This window comes from Mesoplodon bidens (assembly GCF_964165515.1).
Source record: "Mesoplodon bidens genome assembly, chromosome: 6".
In the NCBI taxonomy this organism is placed as follows: domain Eukaryota; kingdom Metazoa; phylum Chordata; class Mammalia; order Artiodactyla; family Ziphiidae; genus Mesoplodon; species Mesoplodon bidens.
Window position 1 is genome coordinate 45,243,625 of NC_138162.1, and position 19,946 is coordinate 45,263,570.

The following is a 19,946-nucleotide window of genomic DNA, read 5'->3' on the forward strand; positions in this document are numbered from 1 at the left end:
AGTGAAATCAGTGCTAACAGGAAAATTTATAGCTGTAAATATCTACATTTAAAAAGAAGATTTCAGGTACTTCCCTGGTGGTCCAGTGGTAAAGGATCCACCTTCCAATGCAGGGGACACAGGTTCAATTCCCTGGTCAGGGAACTAAGATCCCACATGCCGCAGGGCAACTAAGCCCATGCGCCACAGCTACTGAGCGCGTGTGCCTCAACGAGAGAGTCCGCGTGCCACAGACCACAGAGCCCACATGCTCTGGACCCCGAGTGCCACAACTACAGAGCTCACGTGCCCTGGAGCCTGCACACCACAACCAGAGAGAGAAAACCCGCACACCACAACTAGAGAGAAGCCTGCGCACTGCAATGAAGAGCCCAAGCTGCAACAAAAAGATCCCGCACGCCTCAGCGAAGACCCTGTGGGCCACAACTAAGACCCAACGCAGCCAAACAAATAAATAAATAAAATGATTTCAAATCAATAACCTAAATGTACACTTTAAGAGACTAGAAAAAGTCAATAAAACCAAACCCAAAAATAGCAGAAAGAAGGAACTAATACAGATTAAAGCAGAGACAAATGAAATAGAGAATACAAAAAATAGAGAAAAATCAACAAAACAAAAAGATGGTTCTTTGAGAAGAACGACAAAACTGACGCACTTGAGGTTAGACTGACTAAGGAAAAAGAAAGAAGATTCAAATTAGTAAAATCAGAAATGAAACTGGGGGCATTACTACAACTTCATAGACATGAAAAGTGTTATTAGAGGATAATATGAACAATTGTACATCAACAAATTGGGTAATCTAGATGAAATGGATAAAGTCCAGAAACACAAAAATTATCAAAACTTACTCAAGAATAAATAGAAAATCTAAATAGATCTATAACAAGTAAGGAGATTCAATCAGTAATGAAAACTTCCCAACAAAGAAAAATCCAGGACCAGATGACTTCACTAGTGAATTCTACCAAATATTTTTTTCTTCCAAACATTTAAAGAAGAATTAGCATCAATCCTTCTCAAACTCTTCCAAAAAATTGAAGAGGAGGAAATATTCCCTAACTCATTTTATGAGGGCAGCATTACCCTGATACCAAAGCCAGACAAGGACACTACAGGAAAATAAAAGTACAGGTCAATATCCCTGATGAACATAGATGTAAAAAGTCTCAACAAAATACTAGCAAACCAAAGTCAACAGCAGATTAAAAGAGTCATACATGGCAATCAAGTGGGATTTATTCCAGGGATATGAGGATGGTTCAACATCCACAAATCAATCAATGTGATATACCACATTAACAAACTGAAGAATTAAAATCATATGATCATCTCAATAGATGAAGAAAAAGCATTTCACAAGTTTTAACACCCATTTGCGATAAAAACTCTCAATAAAGTGGGTATAGAAGGAACGTACTTCAACATAATAAAAGCCATGTATGACAAGCCTTCAGCTAACATCATACTCAAATGTGAAAAGCTAAAAGCTTTTCTCATACGATTAAGAACAAAAGACGAGTGTTTATTATCACCACTTCTATTCATCTTAGGACTAGAACTCTTAGCCAGAGCAATTAGGCAAGAAAACCTATATATGTACATAAAATCCCAAAGACTTCACCAAAAAACTCTTAGAACTAAGAAACAAATTCAGTAAATTTGCAGAAATCAAAATCAACATACAAAAACCAGTTGCATTTCTATACACTAACAGCAAACTATCTGGAAAAAAAATTAAGAAACAATCCCATTTACAACAGTATCAATAACAATAAAATACTTAGGAATAAATTTAACCAAGGAGGTGAAAGACCTATACACTGAAAACTATAAGACACTGATGAAAGAAACTGAAGACACAAATAAATGGAAGGATATCCTGTGCTCTTGGATTGGCATATTAATATTGCTAAAATGTCCATAACTACCCAAAGTGATCTACAAATTCAATGCAATCACTATCAAAATTCCAATTACATTTTTTCACAGAAATAGAAAAAATCCTAAAATTCATGTAAAACCACAAAAGACTCCAAATAGCCAGAGTAATTTTGAGAAAGAAAAACCAAGGGGCTTCCCTGGTGGTGTAGTGGTTAAGAATCCGCCGGCCAATGCAGGGGACATGGGTTCAAGCCCTGGCCCGGGAAGATCCCACATGCCGCGGAGCAACCAAGCCCATGCACCACAACTACTGAGCCTGCGCTCTAGAGCTCGCGTGCCACAACTACTGAGCCCGCGTGCCACACTACTGAAGCCCACATGCCTACAGCCCGTGCTCCGCAACAAGAGAAGCCACTGCAATGAGAAGCCTGTGCACCGCAACAAAGAGTAGCCCCCGCTCACTGCAACTAGACAAAGCCCATGCACAGCAATGAAGACCCAACTCAGCCAAAAATAAAATAAATTAAATAAATTAAGAAAAAAATGGTGTTAAAAAAATGGATAGCCACATGTACAAGAATGATACTAGACCCCTACTGTACACCACTCACAAAAATTCAAATAAAAAACTTAAATGTAAGACCTGAAACCATAAAACTCTTAGAAGAAAACACAGAAGAAAATCTCCTTGGCATCAGTCTTGGCAATGATATTTTTGGATATGATAACAAAGGCAGAAATAAACAAGTAGGAGTACATCAAACTAAAAAGCTTCTGTATACTCTTTCCCTGCCTCTGCTGAGTAGCTCAGAGGTGGAGGTTGGTGTACATTCAAGATTCAGTTCCACCCATTACCCACCACCATGGCTGAGGAAGGCACTGGTGCTGGAGGTGCAATGGACGTTAATACTGTTTTGCAAGAGGTGCTGAAGACCACCCTCATCCACAATGGCCTAGCACATGGAATTTGCAAAGCTGCAAAGTGTTAGACCAGTGCCAAGCCCATCTTTGAGTGCCTGCATCCAACTGTGATGAGCCTGTGTAAGTCAAGTTGGTGGAGGCCCTCCATGCTAAACATCAAATCAACCTAATTAAGGTTGATGATAGCAAGGAACTAGGGGAGTGGGTAGGACTCTGTAAAACTGACAGAGAGGGAAAACCCTGTAAAGTGGCTGGTTGCAGTTGTGTGGTGGTTAAGGACTATGGCAAAGATTCTCAGGTCAAGGATGTCATCAAGAAGAACTTCAAATGCAAGAAATGAACAAATTAAAGACTTGGCTCTTTAAAATAAATAAATAAATAAGCAAGTTTCTACACAGCAAAAGAAACAATCAACAAAAAGAAAAGGCAACCTAGGGACAGAGGAAATAGGAGAAAATATTTACAAACCATATATCTGATAAGGGGTTAATACCTAAAATATATAAGGAACTCCTACAACTCAATAGCAAAACAAACAAAAAAAACTCTGACTAAAAACTGGGAAAATGACCTGAATAGATAGTTTTCCAAAGAAGACATTCAAACAGAAAATGGCTATAAGAAAAGATGTTCAACATCAATAATCATCAGGGAAATGCAAATCAAAACCACAGAGATATCACATCACACCTGTTAGGATAGCTATTATCAAAAAGATAAGGGATAAGAAATGCAGGGAAACGTGTGGAGAAAATGGGAACACTTTTGCATTGTTGGTGAGATTGTATATTGGTACAGCCATAATGGAAAACAGTATGGAAGTTCCTCAAAAAATTAAAAAAGAAATACCATATGATCCAGCAATCCCACTTCTGGGCATATATCCAAAGGAAATGAAATCACTACCTCAAAGTGATATCTATACTCCCTTGTTCCTTGCATCATTATTCACAAGAGCCAAGATATGGAAACAGCCTAAGTGTCTGTTAATATAATAGATGAATGGATAAAGAAGATGTGAGATATATATATACACACAATAGAATATTATGCAGCCATAAGAAAAAGAAGGAAACCCTGCCATTTGTGACAACATGGATGAACCTGGAGGGCATTATGCTAAGTGAAATAAGTCAGAGAAACACAAATACTGTATGGTATCACTTACATATGGAATAAAAAAAAAAGGTCCATACACATAGAAATAGAGAGTAGAATGGTGGTTGCCAGGGGCTGGGGGTGGGGAAAATAGGGAGATGTCTATCAAAGGGTACAAACTTTTAGTTATAAAATGATTAAGTTCTGAGGATCGAACGTACAGCATGGAGACTGTAGTTAATAATACTGTATTGTGTACTTGAAATTTGCTAAGAAAGTAGATCTCAAGCATTCTCACTACAAAAAAAAAAGGAAAAGGTATAACTATGTGAAGTGATGGAGGTGTTAATTAACTTGATTGTGGTAATTATTTCACAATGTATACATATACCAAATCATCATGTTGTATATTTTAAATATATACAATTTTGTCAATTATACCTCAGTAAAGCTGGGGGAAAAAACATAAGGGGAAATCTTCATGGCCTTGGATTTGGCAATGGTTTCTTAAATATGACACTAAAAACACAGGCAACCGAAGAAAAATAGATAAACTGAATTTTAAAATTTTGTGCATCACAGGACACTATCAAGAGAGTAAAAAGATGGAGCTGGAGGAATCAGGCTCCCTGACTTCAGACTATACTACAAAGCTATAGTAATCAAGATAGTATGGTACTGGCACAAAATCAGAAATACAGATCAATGGAACAGGATAGAAAGCCCAGAGATAAACCCACACACCTATAGTCACCTAGTCTATGACAAGGGAGGCAAAAATATACAATGTAGAAAAGACAGACTCTTCAATTAAGTGGTGCTGGGAAAATTGGACAGCTGCATGTAAAAGAATGAAATTAGAACACTCCCTAACACCACACACAAAAATAAACTCAAAATGGATTCAAGACCTAAATGTAAGGCCAGACCCTATAAAACTCTTAGAGGAAAACATAGGCAGAACACTCTGACATAAATCACAGCAAGATCTTTTTTGACCCACCTCCCAGAGTAATAAAAATAAAAACAAAAATAAACAAATGGGATCTAATGAAACTTAAAAGCTTTTGCACAGCAAAGGGAACCATAAACAAGACGAAAAGACAACCCTCAGAATGGGAGAAAATATTTGCAAATGAAGCAACCGACAAAGGATTAATCTCCAAAATATACAAGCAGCTCATGCAGCTCAATATCAAAACAACAAGCAACCCAATCCAAAAATGGGCAGAAGACCTAAATAGACATTTCTCCAAAGAAGGCATACAGATGGCCAACAAACACATGAAAAGATGCTCAACATCACTAATTATTAGGGAAATGCAAATCAAAACTACAATGAGGTATCACCTCACACGAGTCAGAATGGCCATCATCAAAAAATCTACAAATGATAAATGCTGGAGAGGGTGTGGAGGAAAGGGAATCCTCATGTACTGTTGGTGGGAATGTAAACTGATACTACCACTATGGAAAACAGTATGGAGGTTCCTTAAAAAACTAAAAATAGAACTACCATACGACCCAGCAATCCCACTACTGGGCATATACCCTGAGAAAACCATAATTCAAAAAGACACATGCACCCAAATGTTCACTGCACTATTTACAATAGCCAGGATATGGAAGCAACCTAAATGTCCATCGACAGAGGAATGAATAAAGAAGATGTGGTACATATATACAATGGAATATTACTCAGCCCTAAAAAGGAACAAAATTGGGTCATTTGTAGAGACGTGGATGTACCCAGAGAGTGTCATACAGAGTGAAGTAAGTCAGAAAGAGAAAAACAAATGTATATTAACACATATATGTGGAATCTAGAAAAATGGTATAGACGATCTTATTTGCAAAGAGAAATAGAGACAGAAACATAGAGAACAAATGTATGGATACCAAGGTGCAAAGGGAGGTGGGTGGGAGGAATTGGGAGATTGGGACTGACACATATACACTATTGATACTGTGTACAAAATAGACAACTAATGAGAATGTACTGTATAGCACAGGGAACTTTACTTAATGCACTGTGGTGACCTAAGTGGGAAGGAAATCCAAAAAAGAGGGGATATATGTATATGTATAGCTGATTCATTTTGCTGTACAGTAGAAAATAACACAACATTGTAAAGCAACTGTACTCCAATGAAAATTTTAAAAGAGAATGAAAAGACAACCCACAGAATGGGAGGAAATATTTGCAAATCATATATTTGATAAGGGTCTATTATCCAGAATGTACAAAGAACTCTTACAATTCATTAGTCAGATTTGTATTTTAGGAACAGTCGTCAGCCTGCTTGAAGGAACAGGAGAGTGTGGAGCCTGGAGTGAAACAAGGAGGCAATCACAGTGTTCCAGAGGAGAGGTGGTAAGGCCTGCACCAAGACAGTGGCTGGGGATAGACGGAGGGCCTTTCAGGGACTTCCCTGGTGGTCCAGTGGTTAATAAGGCTCCACACTTCCACTGCAGGGGGTGCAGGTTCGATCGCTGGTCAGGGAACTAAGATCCCGCATGCCACCTGGCACAGCCAAAAAAAAATTAAAATTAAAAAAATTTTTTAATTTTTCAAAAAAAGAAGGAGAGCCTCTCAGATTCAACTAATATTGAGGAGGTAGACTCGGGCAGCTTGGGGGACTGAATGGCTGTGTGAAGTTTTCATTTCCGCATACTAGTGAGGCGGGTTGCCAGTACAGGATCTGTCTTTCAGGAAGGAAAAGGAGGGAGATCCCTATACTTGCCTGGACAGAGTAGCTGGGATGGGGGAAGTGAAAGTGTCTGCCTGCATAAATAGGCGGCACACCAGTCCCAGCCCACACACAGACCCCCAGTTTGGAGCTCTCCACCTCGCCCGAGCTCTACCGTGGCCATGGCTCAGTCACTGATTCTGAGCATCCTTGTCCTAATCCTGGCCTTCTGCATCCCCCAGACCCAAGGTATCAAGGAGGGAGTTGCCTAGGATGGGGGCAAGGGGGTGGAGAGGCCTGGGTAGGAGCCTCCAAGCAGCCCCTCACCCCCTGTGAACCCCACCTGCAGGCAGTGATGGAGGAGCACAGGACTGTTGCCTCAAGTACAGCCTAAGGAAGATTCCCACCCACGTTGTCCGCAGCTACCGGAAGCAGGAACCAAGCCTGGGTTGCCCCATCCCAGCTATCCTGTAAGTGGGTACAAGGGGGTGGGTGCAGGCTGGCAGCTGAGTGGGAGGGCATGATGGGCAAGACTTAAGACAGGCTTACTAACCGCCGAACCCTAGGTTCTCGCCTCGGAAACGCTCTCAGCCAGAGCTATGTGCAGACCCTAAAAAGGCCTGGGTGCAGCAGCTGATGAAGCGTCTCGACAAGCCACCAGCCCCATGGAAACCAGCCCAGGACTGTAAGAAGGACAAGGGGGCCCCCAAGTCTGGCAAGAAGGGAAAAGGTTCCAAAGGCTGTAAGAGGTAAGGAAGCTAAAGGGACGGGGGGTGGGAAGTGAAAGGGAGCCTTAATCATCCATCCCCTCAAAGCCCTCTTCTGCCCTCCCAGGACTGAGTCCCCAAAAGGGCCATAGCCCAGTGACGAGCCCGGAGCCCAGGAGGTCCCCACCAGTTTCATCAGGGCTTGGAGCCCCAGCCCAAGGGACAAGAAGTGGGCTAGGAGAGAGGGAGGACTCAGGGGGCCCAGAGCAGCCACCCCATGCTGGCCTTGCCTCACCCCTTCTCCAGCTTCAACCACCCCTTCTGTATACCCACCCTACCCTGCACGGCTGAGCTGCCCACATCAGGCCACATCAGGCCAGGCCTAGAGAGGCAGAGAAGGGAAAGTCCCATAGGAAATGTGAGGTGGCAGCAGGACTGTCCCCTCTGAGGAAAGGTCACCCAGGGCCCTGGACCTGACCGTGCTCCACACTTCACCCACCTCTTCTTTGTAAGTATGATTTATACCTAACTGAATAAACAGCCATTCTGGCCTTCTTCCCAAGTATCTGTTCCTGTGTGTTTGTGTCCACAGAGAAGCCACTGTCACCACAGGGTGGAGTCACACACTCTGGGGTCCCAGCCAAGAGCTCAGGCTGGCAAATTCTATATCCTCACCCACCCCAAGAGTTTCCTTGCTTCCCAGGTGCCCAGACCTGTGGGCAGTAAAAGGGAGGCTGACAGACAGGGTGGGACCTGGGTTGCCCCTGGTCTCTGAGAAACCCCTGCCAATGAAGAGACAGTGGATCCCAGGCACACGTCCCCAACAGCTCCACAAGCCTCTGAGACCCTGAAGAGATCCCTTTCCTGATTCCGCCCAGCATTCTTTCACTCCCAGCTTCACCGGGGACTGCCTTCCCTTTCCTTGGGGTCTACTGGAGGGAGGCGGGAGCCTGAGCCTGCCTGTAACACAGGTGGACACAAGTTCTACTGAAACCTGCCCTACAGAGAGTTCCAGCCCTGGGAGCCCTCGAGAGCCCCCATCTCCTCCCAAAGACCCCAGAGGACTCCCTTCCGCCCTGACCAGTGAAGCAGGGTCTGTGGCCTCTCATTGTTTGATGGGGCTATGTGCTCTTTATTCCTGAGTTCTCTATTCCCCCCTCAGCTTCCTTCCAGTTCGGAAAGCATCCTCCCCTTCCCTTTTCTCCTTTCTCCCCTAGGTGGGGCCTGGGGCTCTTTAGCCCCTTTAACCTCTTGAGGCCAAGGAATAAGTCTCCAGTGGCAGTAATTTGGAACCCCAGAACTCAGATGTAAATTAGTCTCCTCTCCAAGAAGACTCCAGTCTGACTCTCCTCTACCTCTCCCTCCCCAGAGCAGAGATCCTCCAATTCCCCGCTTCGCCCTTAGGCTAGGAGAGAGAGGACCATTAGATGGGGCCAGGCCACGTGGGAAAGGAGGGAACAGATCCTGGGAGAGGGGCAAGGAACTAGAGGTGGCTGCCACCACCTCCTCCTTCCACCGGGGCCTGAGCATGCCACAGTACTTGCCGCTTATTATAGTCATTAAAATATTTGCTCTCTGCTCCTTCTGAGTCCAGTGAAGACAGGGGCTGCTCCCTATCTATCATCATGCAGCAGGTGTGATCTTAGTCTACAAACTCAGATGTTCAAGATTTACTGCACTTTAAAATGTTCTTTCAGGAGTTCCCTGGCAGTCCAGGGGTTAAGACTCGGCACTTTCACTGCCAGGGCCCAGGTTCAATCCCTGGTCAGGGAACTAAAATCCTGCAAGCCGCATGGCATGGCCAAAAAAATAAAATAAAATGTTCTTTCAATGAACCTACTCCAAGCCCCTGCACCGGAGCGCTGGCATTCTTGGGGTCCCATCTGCCAAGGGCTGTGCAAAGGTCAAAGAAACAGCAAGGCACAGGAGAGGCTTCCTACATGCCCTCTACACCATCCCATCATTGGACATCAGTCTCACCAGTGAATGCTGTGGCCCCTGTGTTCCCAGCAGGTCTGACTCCCCAGGTCCTGGGCTCTCAAACTCTTAGCTCTGTGCCACATTTGAGCCATGGGAGCTCAGCTATGAGAGCCTCCAGGCTTGGACCTAGCTTCCCCAGACATCTCCCCAGAGCCATCTACTCAGGTGGCTTGCTTGCTTCATCCCAGTCAAGGATTAAAGCCCACTGCCCATACTGGCTGGACATACACACCAATCCCCTCCACAGTCTTCAAGAACTCTCTCCAAAACCCTCCCTCTTCCCAGTTCCTCCAAGGTATAACCTCTTCCCAGGTTTGCTTTAGACTTTTACAAAGGCAGAAGGGACTCTAATATCAGGGTGCTACTGCTCTCAGCCCTACCAAAACCCTCGCTTGCTCTAAAGAGAAAAGAAAATCATCAGCAAAAAGAGAAAAAAGGGAAAACATAGGCAAAACAAAGCAAAACTTCGTATTTCACTAAATTATCCTGCCACACTGCATAGCTGGTATTTGCCTCAAGCCCTGCCCTGATTAGCATATAATATCTATCTTATCAGAGAATGAGTCCCTACTCTCCTTTTCTGACTTCATCTTTGACAATATTGTCCTGTTCTTTCTGTAATATCCATAATTCAAAAAAATCAAATAATACATACTCATGGTTAAAAAAAGTCAGAAAGGGCTTCCCTGGTGGCGCAGTGGTTGAGAGTCCGTCTGCCGATGCAGCGGACACGGGTTTGTGTCCCGGTCTGGGAGGATCCCGCATGCCGTGGAGCGGCTGGGCCCGTGGGCCATGGCCGCTGGGCCTGCGTGTCCGGAGCGTGTGCTCCGCAACGGGAGAGGCCACAACAGTGAGAGGCCCGCGTACCGGAAAAAAAAAAAAAAAAAAAAGTCAGAAAGTACCAAAAGGCTCATTCTGAACAACAATTTCCTGCAACTTTTAACTCTTAAGCTACTTCCTCTAGGACTTAGTGCCATATGTCTAAATACTTTGTTCATACTTCTGTTTCTTCATTTACCTGTTTTTAAAGTTATCAACTGAGGGACTTTCCTGGTGGTGCAACGGTTAAGACTCCACGCTCCCAATGCAGGGGGCCCAGGTTCGATCCCTGGTTAGGGAACTAGATCCCACATGCATGCCACAACTAAGAGTTCATATGCCACAACTAAGGAGCTGGTGAGCCACAAGTAAGGAGCCCACCTGCTGCAACTAAGACCTGACGCAACCAAATAAATAAGTTTTTTTTAAAGTTACCTATTGACTTCCTATTATAAAAAGTGGAGATTTAGCTCTCTTACTAACCCTCTTCTCCTGTCACCCTATCCTCTAAATATAGCTATACCACTATATTTAGACAATGATCAGAATTTACATTATGATGACCATGTAAATGTTGTTCACTGCAGAGCAAAGTAGCGTACTGTGCTTACTTTCCTTTTGTCACTCAGCTTTTTGTTTTTCTTAAAGATTCAAATTGTTCTTCCTTTTTTAAAAATACCTCTACCTTCCCATTATCATAGCCTCAGTATTTTTCAAACACTTCATCATAGGATTAAAGACCTAATGTTTAAAATATATGTTATAGAAGACAATATAGGTGAGGGTGGTTATAACCTTGAGATAGAAAAAGAACTTCTTAAACATAAAACCATAAAACACAAACCACAGGGGGAATGATCAACACCACCGAATTCAAAGACAAGTAGTAGCTCAGGGTAAAGATGGCAAATTAAACACATGCATTTATTTTCACTCCTTCTTGAGCTCCAACTAAAACTAAAGTAAGTGTTTCTAAGGACTTCCCTGGTGGTCCAGTGGTTAAGAATCTGCTTTCCAATGCAGGGTATGTGGGTTCAATCCCTGGTCGGAGAACTAAGATCCCAAATGCCGCGGGGCAACTAAACCCACGCTCCACAACTAGAGAGGCCACGTTCCACAACAAAGACCCAGCGCAGACAAAATAATAATAATAATAAAAATAAAATAAATAAAGTAAATGTTTCTGGTGTGTGTATACATTTGTAAAGGCATCAAATCACAAAGACCCAAATGGGAGGGGAGATAAAAGTAACTTTCCAGAAGATTGCTGTTTAGATAAGTAAATATTTCAGTAAAAATAAGTACAAAGCATAAAATGAAATTATAAACTTGGAGGACTTCCAAACTGATGCTCATGCATACAGTAAAAAGAAATATTTTACTGAATACTAGTCTGCCAGTGTTCAACAGTAAGACAATTAATGGCTTTTACTAGAAATGTGAAAAGAAAAAAATTCCAAACATCAGTCATCCCCCAAATTTACAAAACCATCATCCTACAAACATGAAAACTCATTGTAACCCCTGGAATTTCCTTTAACAGCAATTACTATCTTCTAACAATGTCACCCTCAGTGCCATTCAGAAAATTACTAATACCACGTTTTCAAATGATTTTAGCACTATCTCTTACATGAAATGATAACACACACACACACACTTACAAAATGGTGGACCAGCTTCCTCTTGTCAGTGTTGCTTCAAAGTCTGAAGCCTTCTGCTTCCCCTGGCTCACTCCTTCTTTGTAAATCCTTTAAGGGCCTCTTTGACACAAATGTAAAGGATGGAAGGGGCTAGTAAGAGCTCCCAGAATTACAGTTAATAGAAATGTCTTAACAACCTCAGTCATATGAACTGGAAACTAATTCCAAACTGAGCAACCAGATTTCTTAACACTCCTCTCCCTCCATGTTACCTGGGCCACACTTTCGCTAGCCACTATTTCATTCTTTACTCATCAGTCATTAGAGGGACATGATCACCAATGACAGGATCTTTCTTTTGACATCTTCAAAAATGGGGTACTATGGGGCTACCAGCACAGCACCAATGACATATTTGGCATCTTCTGCCCAGCTTTATGGCACAGGAAGATCAGGAGGACTGGGTCTATACTTGCTATTTATGAAAGCTCAAAATTAATTTGTTTCCTAGCTTTAATCATTTACCTGTGAAAATGTCTTCAGCTTCAACTGACCTCTTTTGTGAAGTTCTTTTTCTTTGCATGTCCAGGTGTTATTTATCCTTGTATTTGGGGACAAAGTGATGCTATTTTGTTAAAAATCATCAATGTATCCTTCCTTTGCCATCAATCTTGACCAATGAATTACCACCTTTATGGATGTTGAAATTGCCAAGCCTTTTTCTAATGCCTATATCTGGTATTCTTCTAGCGGTGGCTATTCTGCAGTTCCCCTACAGAGATTGTGTTAGCTATGTCAGGAAGCTGAAAACTTCATTTTCTTCAAGAAAATCCATTTCCCAGTTGGTGGCAAACTCCCAGGGAAACTCTGCTGCCATGTTCTTGAAGACTTTTGCTTTAGAGTCCTGGATTGTGCTAATAATAAATTTCAATCTAATATTAAATGAATAACCGAACTCCACCTGTGATTACCTGAGCAGCCGGCGCCAATTTCGGTTCAGAATACCCACAGCAGACGGGATGTTAAACTCCACTTGGCCTCATTGCCCGGCTCCGCCACTAGGAGGCAGCATCGTCGTCGCGGTCCTCGGTTCTCCAAAGGCAAACAGGCTTGTGGGTTGAACACTACTGTTCTCATTTCCTTCATCTTTCTGGGATTCCCCCCCACCTTTATTATTTGTCCTCAAATGTGTCTCATGCTAGGCCAGGGGTCTAGAATTTTCCCATGTCCACTGATGAGCAAGACAAACTCGTTTTCCGCCCCTGTCCAGGTGAAAGCACTTCATCCCCCGGCACCGAGCATCGCGCCGGGCACACAGTTAGGCTTTCAATAAACCTTGAAAGCCTATGGTTTCAACCTAAAGGTTGAAAGAAACCTCTCTTAGAGTTGGCACCGTAATTACGTGGTTTAAGGAATCAAACGAGTGCGGGTTATTTATGCTGCGAAGGAAGTCCCGGAGGTACTGTGAACTTCCTTCAGCCTTTACGACAGACATTGCTTCCTGTCTTCCACGTTGGGCGCCCTGGCCTCAGGATAAGTTGGGAATACTTGGGGTGGGGAAGACAAATACTCACGGGAAAACACCGGCCTCCGGCCGCCCATGCGTCCCAGCCTGCCCAGCCGAGTACCCGCAGATTTAAGGGCCCGAGTGGCAGAGATTTGGCGGGACAGCCGCTGTGCTCGGCCCGGGGTAATCGCCGCCCGGGGGCTTCCCGGGCCCACGCCGACCCCAGGTCCTGGGGCTGCGGGTCCCACCCGCAGCCCGAGTCTCCCTTCTGCACGTTCCGCCCGTGTGCCGGGACCCGCGCGCTGGGACCCGGGGCCGGACCCTCGGCCTCGGGACCAGGGGGCGCCTGGAGCGGGGACAGCACCAGAGGCCGTGCCAGGCCCACGGACTTTGGGCCCAACGCCCTTCTCAGTCTCTCTGAGCAGCCCGCCGGGTCGGGCCCGCACCCCGCCCTTGCTAGAGCATCCCCCACCCGCCAGCGCCCACCCACCCCTCAGTCAGAGCGGCGCCCACTCCAGAGCCTCCCTTCCCAGGCTGGTGCGCCCTCTGCAGGCCTGGGAGGGGAGACACATCAGGCGCAGACGTGGACACAGAGCCACAGCTCTCTCTCTCTCTCTCTCTCTCTCTCTCTCACACACACACACACACACACACACACACACACGGATGACGGGCACACCAGTCACGCTCAGCCCCACGGACACAGCTCCTGATACGCACATTCATCCATCCAACAAACATTTATTAAGCATCTAATCGAGATGCCCTCCACAATCATTTACTCCCCGGTACTCCCACTCCTACCACGGCCTTGGTTGACTTTCCCGGCCTCGCTGCTGCCTTACCTGCCTCAATGGCTAAAGTGCCCTCCACCCAAGATCTCCGACCCCTGGGGCATGGATTTGATCAGACCAGGGAGCATGAAGGCTGAGCGGGCTCCTTGGGAGAGTGTGGTGCCAAGATGAGCTGAACTGCCTTGAGCTGGGAGATTTGTCCAAAGCTCACACTGAACCAGGAACCCCACGAAGGCCACGTGGCTGAGAAGAGGGTGAACTAGGTAAAGCAGGTAGCACACTGAGGGCTCTGTGGGTGTGGTCAGAAACTGTTTCAAACCCACCTCCCTGGTCTCCACCACCTCACCACTGGATCATTTAAACCAGTGGCTGGGGAGTTGGTGCCTTAAACCTTCCACGCATAGAGCCTATGCCCTCCCCCTTTTTGCCATGATAGAAGGTACCATCAGAACACCTGACGGCTGTCACCTTCCCCGATTCCTCTTCTTCTCCCTGATCTGTCAGTGTTAGGGAGCTCCAGGCCTTGGAACTTGACCCCTTCTATCTACACTCACTCCCTTGATGACCTCATTGTCTTATGGTTTTAAATACCATCCATATGCTCCCAAATTTTTATCTTCAGCTAGAATCTCTGGCCTGAACTCTAGACTCATACTACCAACTACGTACTTAACATCTCCACTTACATGTCCAAAATGCAGCTTCATCTTAAAAAGTCAAAACAAGGCTCCTGGAGGGAGAGATAAATTAGGAGTTTGAGATTAAAATATATATGCTACTATATATAAAATAGATAACTAACAAGAACCTGTATAGCACAGGGAACTATACTCAATATCTTGTAATAACCTATAATGGAACAGAATCTAAAAAAGACCAGCAGGACCAGTAGTCCCCTGTATATATACAACTGAATCACTTTGCTGTATACCTGAGACTAACACAGCATTCTAAATCAACTATATTTCAATAAAAATTGTAAAAAAACAAGGTTCCTGACCGTCTCACAAACCCATTCCTCTACAGTCGTCCACATCTTGGTAAATATAACACCAACAATCACACTGCTCAAGCCAAAAACATTGAAGTATTTTCTCTGTCTCTCTTTCTCTTCTTTCTCTCATATCCTATGCTGAACCCCTCAGCAGAGCCCACTGGCTCTACATTCAAAACATTTCCAGAATCTGACCACTTCTCACCAACTCTCAGCAACCTCATGTCCTCCCTGGATTATTGCAGTTGCCTCCAAGCTGGTCTCCAGGCTTCCATTTTTGCACCACTTTGGTCTATCTTCCATCCGACAGCCACAGGGAGCCTTTAACACATGCCAGATCATGTCACTGTTCAAAACCCTCCAAAGGTTCCTCAACTCATTCAGAGTAGAAATAAACCCTGCAGTGGCCTACAAAGCCCTACACTATCTGGCCCATGTTGTTATCTGATTGTCTCTCCTACCACTCTACCCTTTGCTACTTCCCTCCCGTAACACTGGCCTCCTTTCTATTCCTCAAATACACTTTTGCCTCAAGACCTTCATACTTGCTATTTTCTCGTCTAAAGCATCTTCCCCAGATCTCCACATGGCTCTCCCCATCACGTTCTTCAGATCAGCTCTCTGCTCAAAGGTAATCAGACAAGACTTCCATTACCACCCTCCCCAATACTCCCTATCCCTCTAGCCTTCTTTATTTTTCTTCATAGCACTTACTGCCATCTGGCATACTATTTTTTTTTCTTGTTTGCTTATTGCCTGTCTCCTTGATAAGAATAAAAACTCCAGGGACTTCCCTGGTGGTCCAGTGGGTAAGACTCCATGCTCCCAATGCAGGGGGCCTGGGTTCGACCCCTGGTCCGGGAACTAGATCCCGCATGCATGCCTCAAATAAGAAGTCCAAATGCCGCAACTAAGAAGCCCGCATGCCACAACTAAAAGATATCACGTGCAGCAATGAAGATCCCACGTGCCACAACTAAGACCCAGCTCAGCCTAAATAATAAATATTTTTTTAAATGGAATAAAAACTCTGCAAGAGCAGGAATGTCTTTCTGTTTCGTTTACTGCTGTGTCCCAGTGCCAAGAACAGTGTCTGGAACATAGGACGCCCTCAATAAATATTTATTGAATGAATGTGGTGTAAATCCCTTGTTTATTATTATTTCATTATTTCACCCTTTGCTGCTGATTCTCAGGATATTTCCCAACAGGCATTCCAAGAAGACAGTATTGAAATTTATTTGAAACCTTTACGCCAGCTCTGCACTATATTCTTGTATCATATAAGATCTTGGAGGGAAACAAATGGCATGACCCAAACGTCTTAATAGAAAAGAATTTAGTGAAGAGTCAATTTACAGAGGTGAGGGCAGGGTTGTTGTGGGCAGCCACTGCACATGAATTTGTATAGCTCCAAACTTCAGGCTATCTCTCCTTCTGGACAAAGCAGACATTAAATGTATTGCCTGAAGTTCTGCCCACTGAGAGGACTTCCCTTCACCACTGTCTTTCAGGGCCACACCTGAATGTAAGCAACCGTCTACTTTTGACTGATGCCAGCATACCTTAGGGACCCATCTGAAAATCAAGACCATACACTTCCTCTCTCTGTTAACTGTTTATAGAAAACTTCTCCATGAAGGCATAAGTACGATCAGAAGAAGAAGCAGAAAACAATTAAAGTAGGAATCTGAGTCACCACCCCACGCTTTTACTCATGCCTTCTGAAATTTCTAAGGCCTGGTCTCAAATGTACAATGTTCCTTCGACAGTGGAACACTGGCCACGCACATCCGACTATATGACTTGCTATAGATAACACCCTAGGTTGCGTTGTCACTGGGTGATCTATAGTCTGAGTTTTAAACCAGGGCCCAGTGGCAAATCAGGACTGATTTTCAAAGAGTAAATAATCGTTAGCAGAAGAGGTAAGTCCTTACTCCAACACCCTAAGGGTCTTTCCTGTAATGCTCCTTCTGGGGCTCCTGTCGCACCCTTCTCTGCCACAGACAATCTGAAATTCCCTGGATTTATGAGTCATAAGGCCCAAGTAGACAGGCAACTTTTCCCCAGAGCCTAGACCTGCTGCAGACCCCTTCCTTGCTCTGGGCCTCATTCGAAACTGTCAGCTTTATGCCATATCCAACAAATATTTTGCTGTACTACACCTAACTATGATGTATGTTGCCTCCAAAATCCAAATAGCTCTTTAAGCATTGTGCCTCTTCACGGTAAATGTGCAACATTCCCCAGATCACTGTTTTTCAGCTTCTCCCTACCTCTAATAGCCTAGAAACTTTACCTATGTTGTAGGATCCTGAATTTTCGGAAGATTTCTTTCTCTCCCTCTGACATACATAGGTCTTACTGAGGCATTTAGGGCAACTGCTATTTCTTGTGTGCCAGTAAACATAATGTCATCAGTTTAACGGACTACTTTGATATCCTGTGAGATATCCAGATTATCTTATGATAATCAGAGCAGGAAAGCTGATAATATCCCTGAGGTAAAACAGTGAAGGTGTATTTCTGTCATTATAGTTGAAAATGAATGGATTTCAATGGTCTTTAAGTGACTGGTACAGAAAGAAGGCACGTGCTAGATTATTAGCTGTAATATGCTGTACCAAGGGCTGAAGCATCTTTAAGTCTTTGAAGGTGCTCTCTTCTATGCACATTCTCTAGCAACAAAGCATTGCTTTAAGTTTACTATTGTAGGGGGGAACATGGTGGGGCAGGCACAGTTCAAAGGACTTCCACTTGGCCCTTCCTACCATAATTTTCCTCACTCCTTGGTCAAGGAACCAGTGTGGAGACCTTGCTAATTAATAAGTATAGTTATTCCCACTATACATTCTGAAACTAGAGAAACAACCACTGGATAGGTCTTACAGATTCACTGTGAGATGGACCTGAACCAAGATCGTTCTACCACCTGAACTCCATAAACCCTTACTCTGACTAGTGGACCACAATGGGGTTTTGGGTCCCCAAGACTAGTATTAACATGAGACAGTATCTAATAATCCCCCAAAGATCTGAATATTTTCTGTTCACCATTCATAGTCACCCTGGCAAACGGCTACAGATCTCTCTAAGGAAGGCTTAGAGAAATGATTCTCCATTAGCATACATCAAAATCACCAGAAAGGCTTGTTAAACTACAGATGGCTAGGCCACTCCCAGAGTTTCTGATTCAATGGAGTTGAGGCAGAGCCCGAGAATTTGCATTTCTACCAAGTTCCCGGCTGATGCTGATGCTGCTGGTCCAGGGACCACACCTTGAGAACAACTGACTAGAAGAAAGATGTATAGAGTCCACCTGTGAAAAGACTCAAGCCTTCCCACGCCCCCACCAACCAATCAAGGGGCTTCAGGTCTGGGGAACTGATTTAAGTCAAGGAAATGGGTAAACACTGTAAATCCCCAATACAATTTGAATCAAGTTTCTCCCTACCAGGCCTAGACATTTTACACTTATATGGGTCAGTAAGTTGTCCATCTATTTCATTCCTAGGAAAACTATGATCAATTAGCTACCACCACAGATCCTTATGGGCAAAGCACAATGATTACCACTTGTCCCTGCAGCTTATTTAGTAATTTCATTCATCTTATTGATCAGAAGGTGAGCATCTAGACTCTACCACTCAAAGATTCCATTATTCTCCTTGAAATGAGATTGCCCAGTCCCAAGAGAACATCTCCCATCCTCATCTCCTGCCTACTAAAGAAACCACTACAGGGCTTCCCTGGTGACGCAGTGGTTAAGAATCCGCCTACCAATGAAGGGGACACGGGTTCGAGCCCTGGTGCGGGAAGATCCCACATGCCGCGGAGCAACTAAGTCCATGCGCCACAGCTACTGAGCCTGTGCTCTAGAGCCCGCGAGCCACAACTACTGAAGCCCACGCGCCTAGAGCTCGTGCTCCACAGCAAGAGAAGCCACCGCAATGAGAAGCTCCTGCACCGCAACGAAGAGCAGCCCCCACCCGCCGCAACTAGAGAAAGCCCGCACGCAGCAACAAAGACCCAACACAGCCAAAAATAAATTTTAAAAAATAAATAAATTTATTTTTTTAAAAAAAAGAAACCACTACAGTGCTTTTCATAGTTAGTGTTCTCATCACCAGTGCTTTTCTTATGGCCTTGGAGAAGGAATTATCTTCCTGGACCCTTCAGAGTTAGTGGTTGCACATAAGAGGGGCCTCCAACATTCCTATCTCTGTAACCTTTGCACTCTTTCCTCTGTTTTGCTACTCAAGGTATATTCTGAGGACCAGCAGCATCAGCATCACTTAGAAGTTTGTTAGAAACACAACATCTTGGACTTCACCCAGACTTACTTAATCAGAATCTGCAGTTTAATGAGACCCCCCAGTGAATCATATGCACCTCAGATTCTGAGGAAGACTGTTCTACAATATGCCAGTGAGGTTCTAGCACCCCAACCTCATTGATCATAGGCCACTGTTGAGTCCAGGCTTCCAGTAACCAACTCAACAGATTATTAACACCATTCCCAGGTGCTCAGCTAATACAGTAATACCCAAATCCTGGATAAGGGCATACATATCAATAAATTTGTCCTCACTGGTCCCCAAGATTCTCCCAATACAGTTGACAAGTTCTTGCAACTCCTTCAGTGTACACGCTATTGTTCTTGGAGCATATCTTGTACATTCCCATCCAGGCTATGTTAGAATCAAACTCGCACTATGGGCCTGGAGGCTATGAAGGGTGGTGAGGGTGGGTCCTGAAGAGGACCCCTGCATGCCTTTTGCCAGGGAGTTATTAAAAACATTTTTTAATGAATGGGAAGGCTGGATCATTCACGGTTTGCAGGGGGAGGAGTGTTCTTCTGCCAGCAAGGAAGGTTTAAGGGAATTTAAAGGTCCAAAATTC

The 19,946-nt window shown here is 44.3% G+C and overlaps 3 protein-coding genes and 1 pseudogene across 6 annotated transcripts in view; 2 read left to right on the plus strand and 2 right to left on the minus strand.

Annotated features, from left to right (window-relative positions):
* The window catches only part of LOC308618776 (uncharacterized protein), a gene marked incomplete at its 5' end in the record, with an annotated part of 106,785 nt that extends 92,810 nt beyond the window's left edge, over positions 1-13,975 (minus strand). Inside the window, 2 exons of the mRNA XM_081237053.1 lie at positions 13,321-13,709; positions 13,914-13,975. Of these exons, the coding sequence (XP_081093179.1) occupies positions 13,321-13,709; positions 13,914-13,975 (451 nt within the window). The remainder of the gene's footprint in view (positions 1-13,320; positions 13,710-13,913) is intronic.
* Positions 1-19,946, minus strand: part of LOC308618645 (uncharacterized protein) — a 129,414-nt gene that overhangs the window by 89,413 nt on the left and 20,055 nt on the right. The gene's annotated exons all lie outside the window — the stretch shown is intronic.
* On the plus strand, positions 2,752-3,317 carry LOC308618688 (small ribosomal subunit protein eS12-like; annotated as a pseudogene). The gene has a single exon. The product of its transcript is annotated as a small ribosomal subunit protein eS12-like (transcript).
* On the plus strand, positions 6,704-8,074 carry CCL21 (C-C motif chemokine ligand 21; the record flags this gene model as incomplete). Of its 3 annotated transcripts, none has more annotated exons than XM_081236855.1 (4): positions 6,704-6,846; positions 6,947-7,067; positions 7,164-7,346; positions 7,413-8,074. In XM_081236855.1, exons 1-4 carry the CDS (start codon positions 6,780-6,782, stop codon positions 7,435-7,437), a joined length of 396 nt encoding a protein of 131 aa, XP_081092981.1. In that variant the 5' UTR covers positions 6,704-6,779. The 3 variants fall into 3 exon arrangements, with proteins under 3 accessions (XP_081092981.1, XP_081092980.1, XP_081092982.1); XM_081236854.1 differs by having other exon boundaries at positions 7,432-8,074; XM_081236856.1 differs by lacking the exon at positions 7,413-8,074 and having other exon boundaries at positions 7,164-7,350.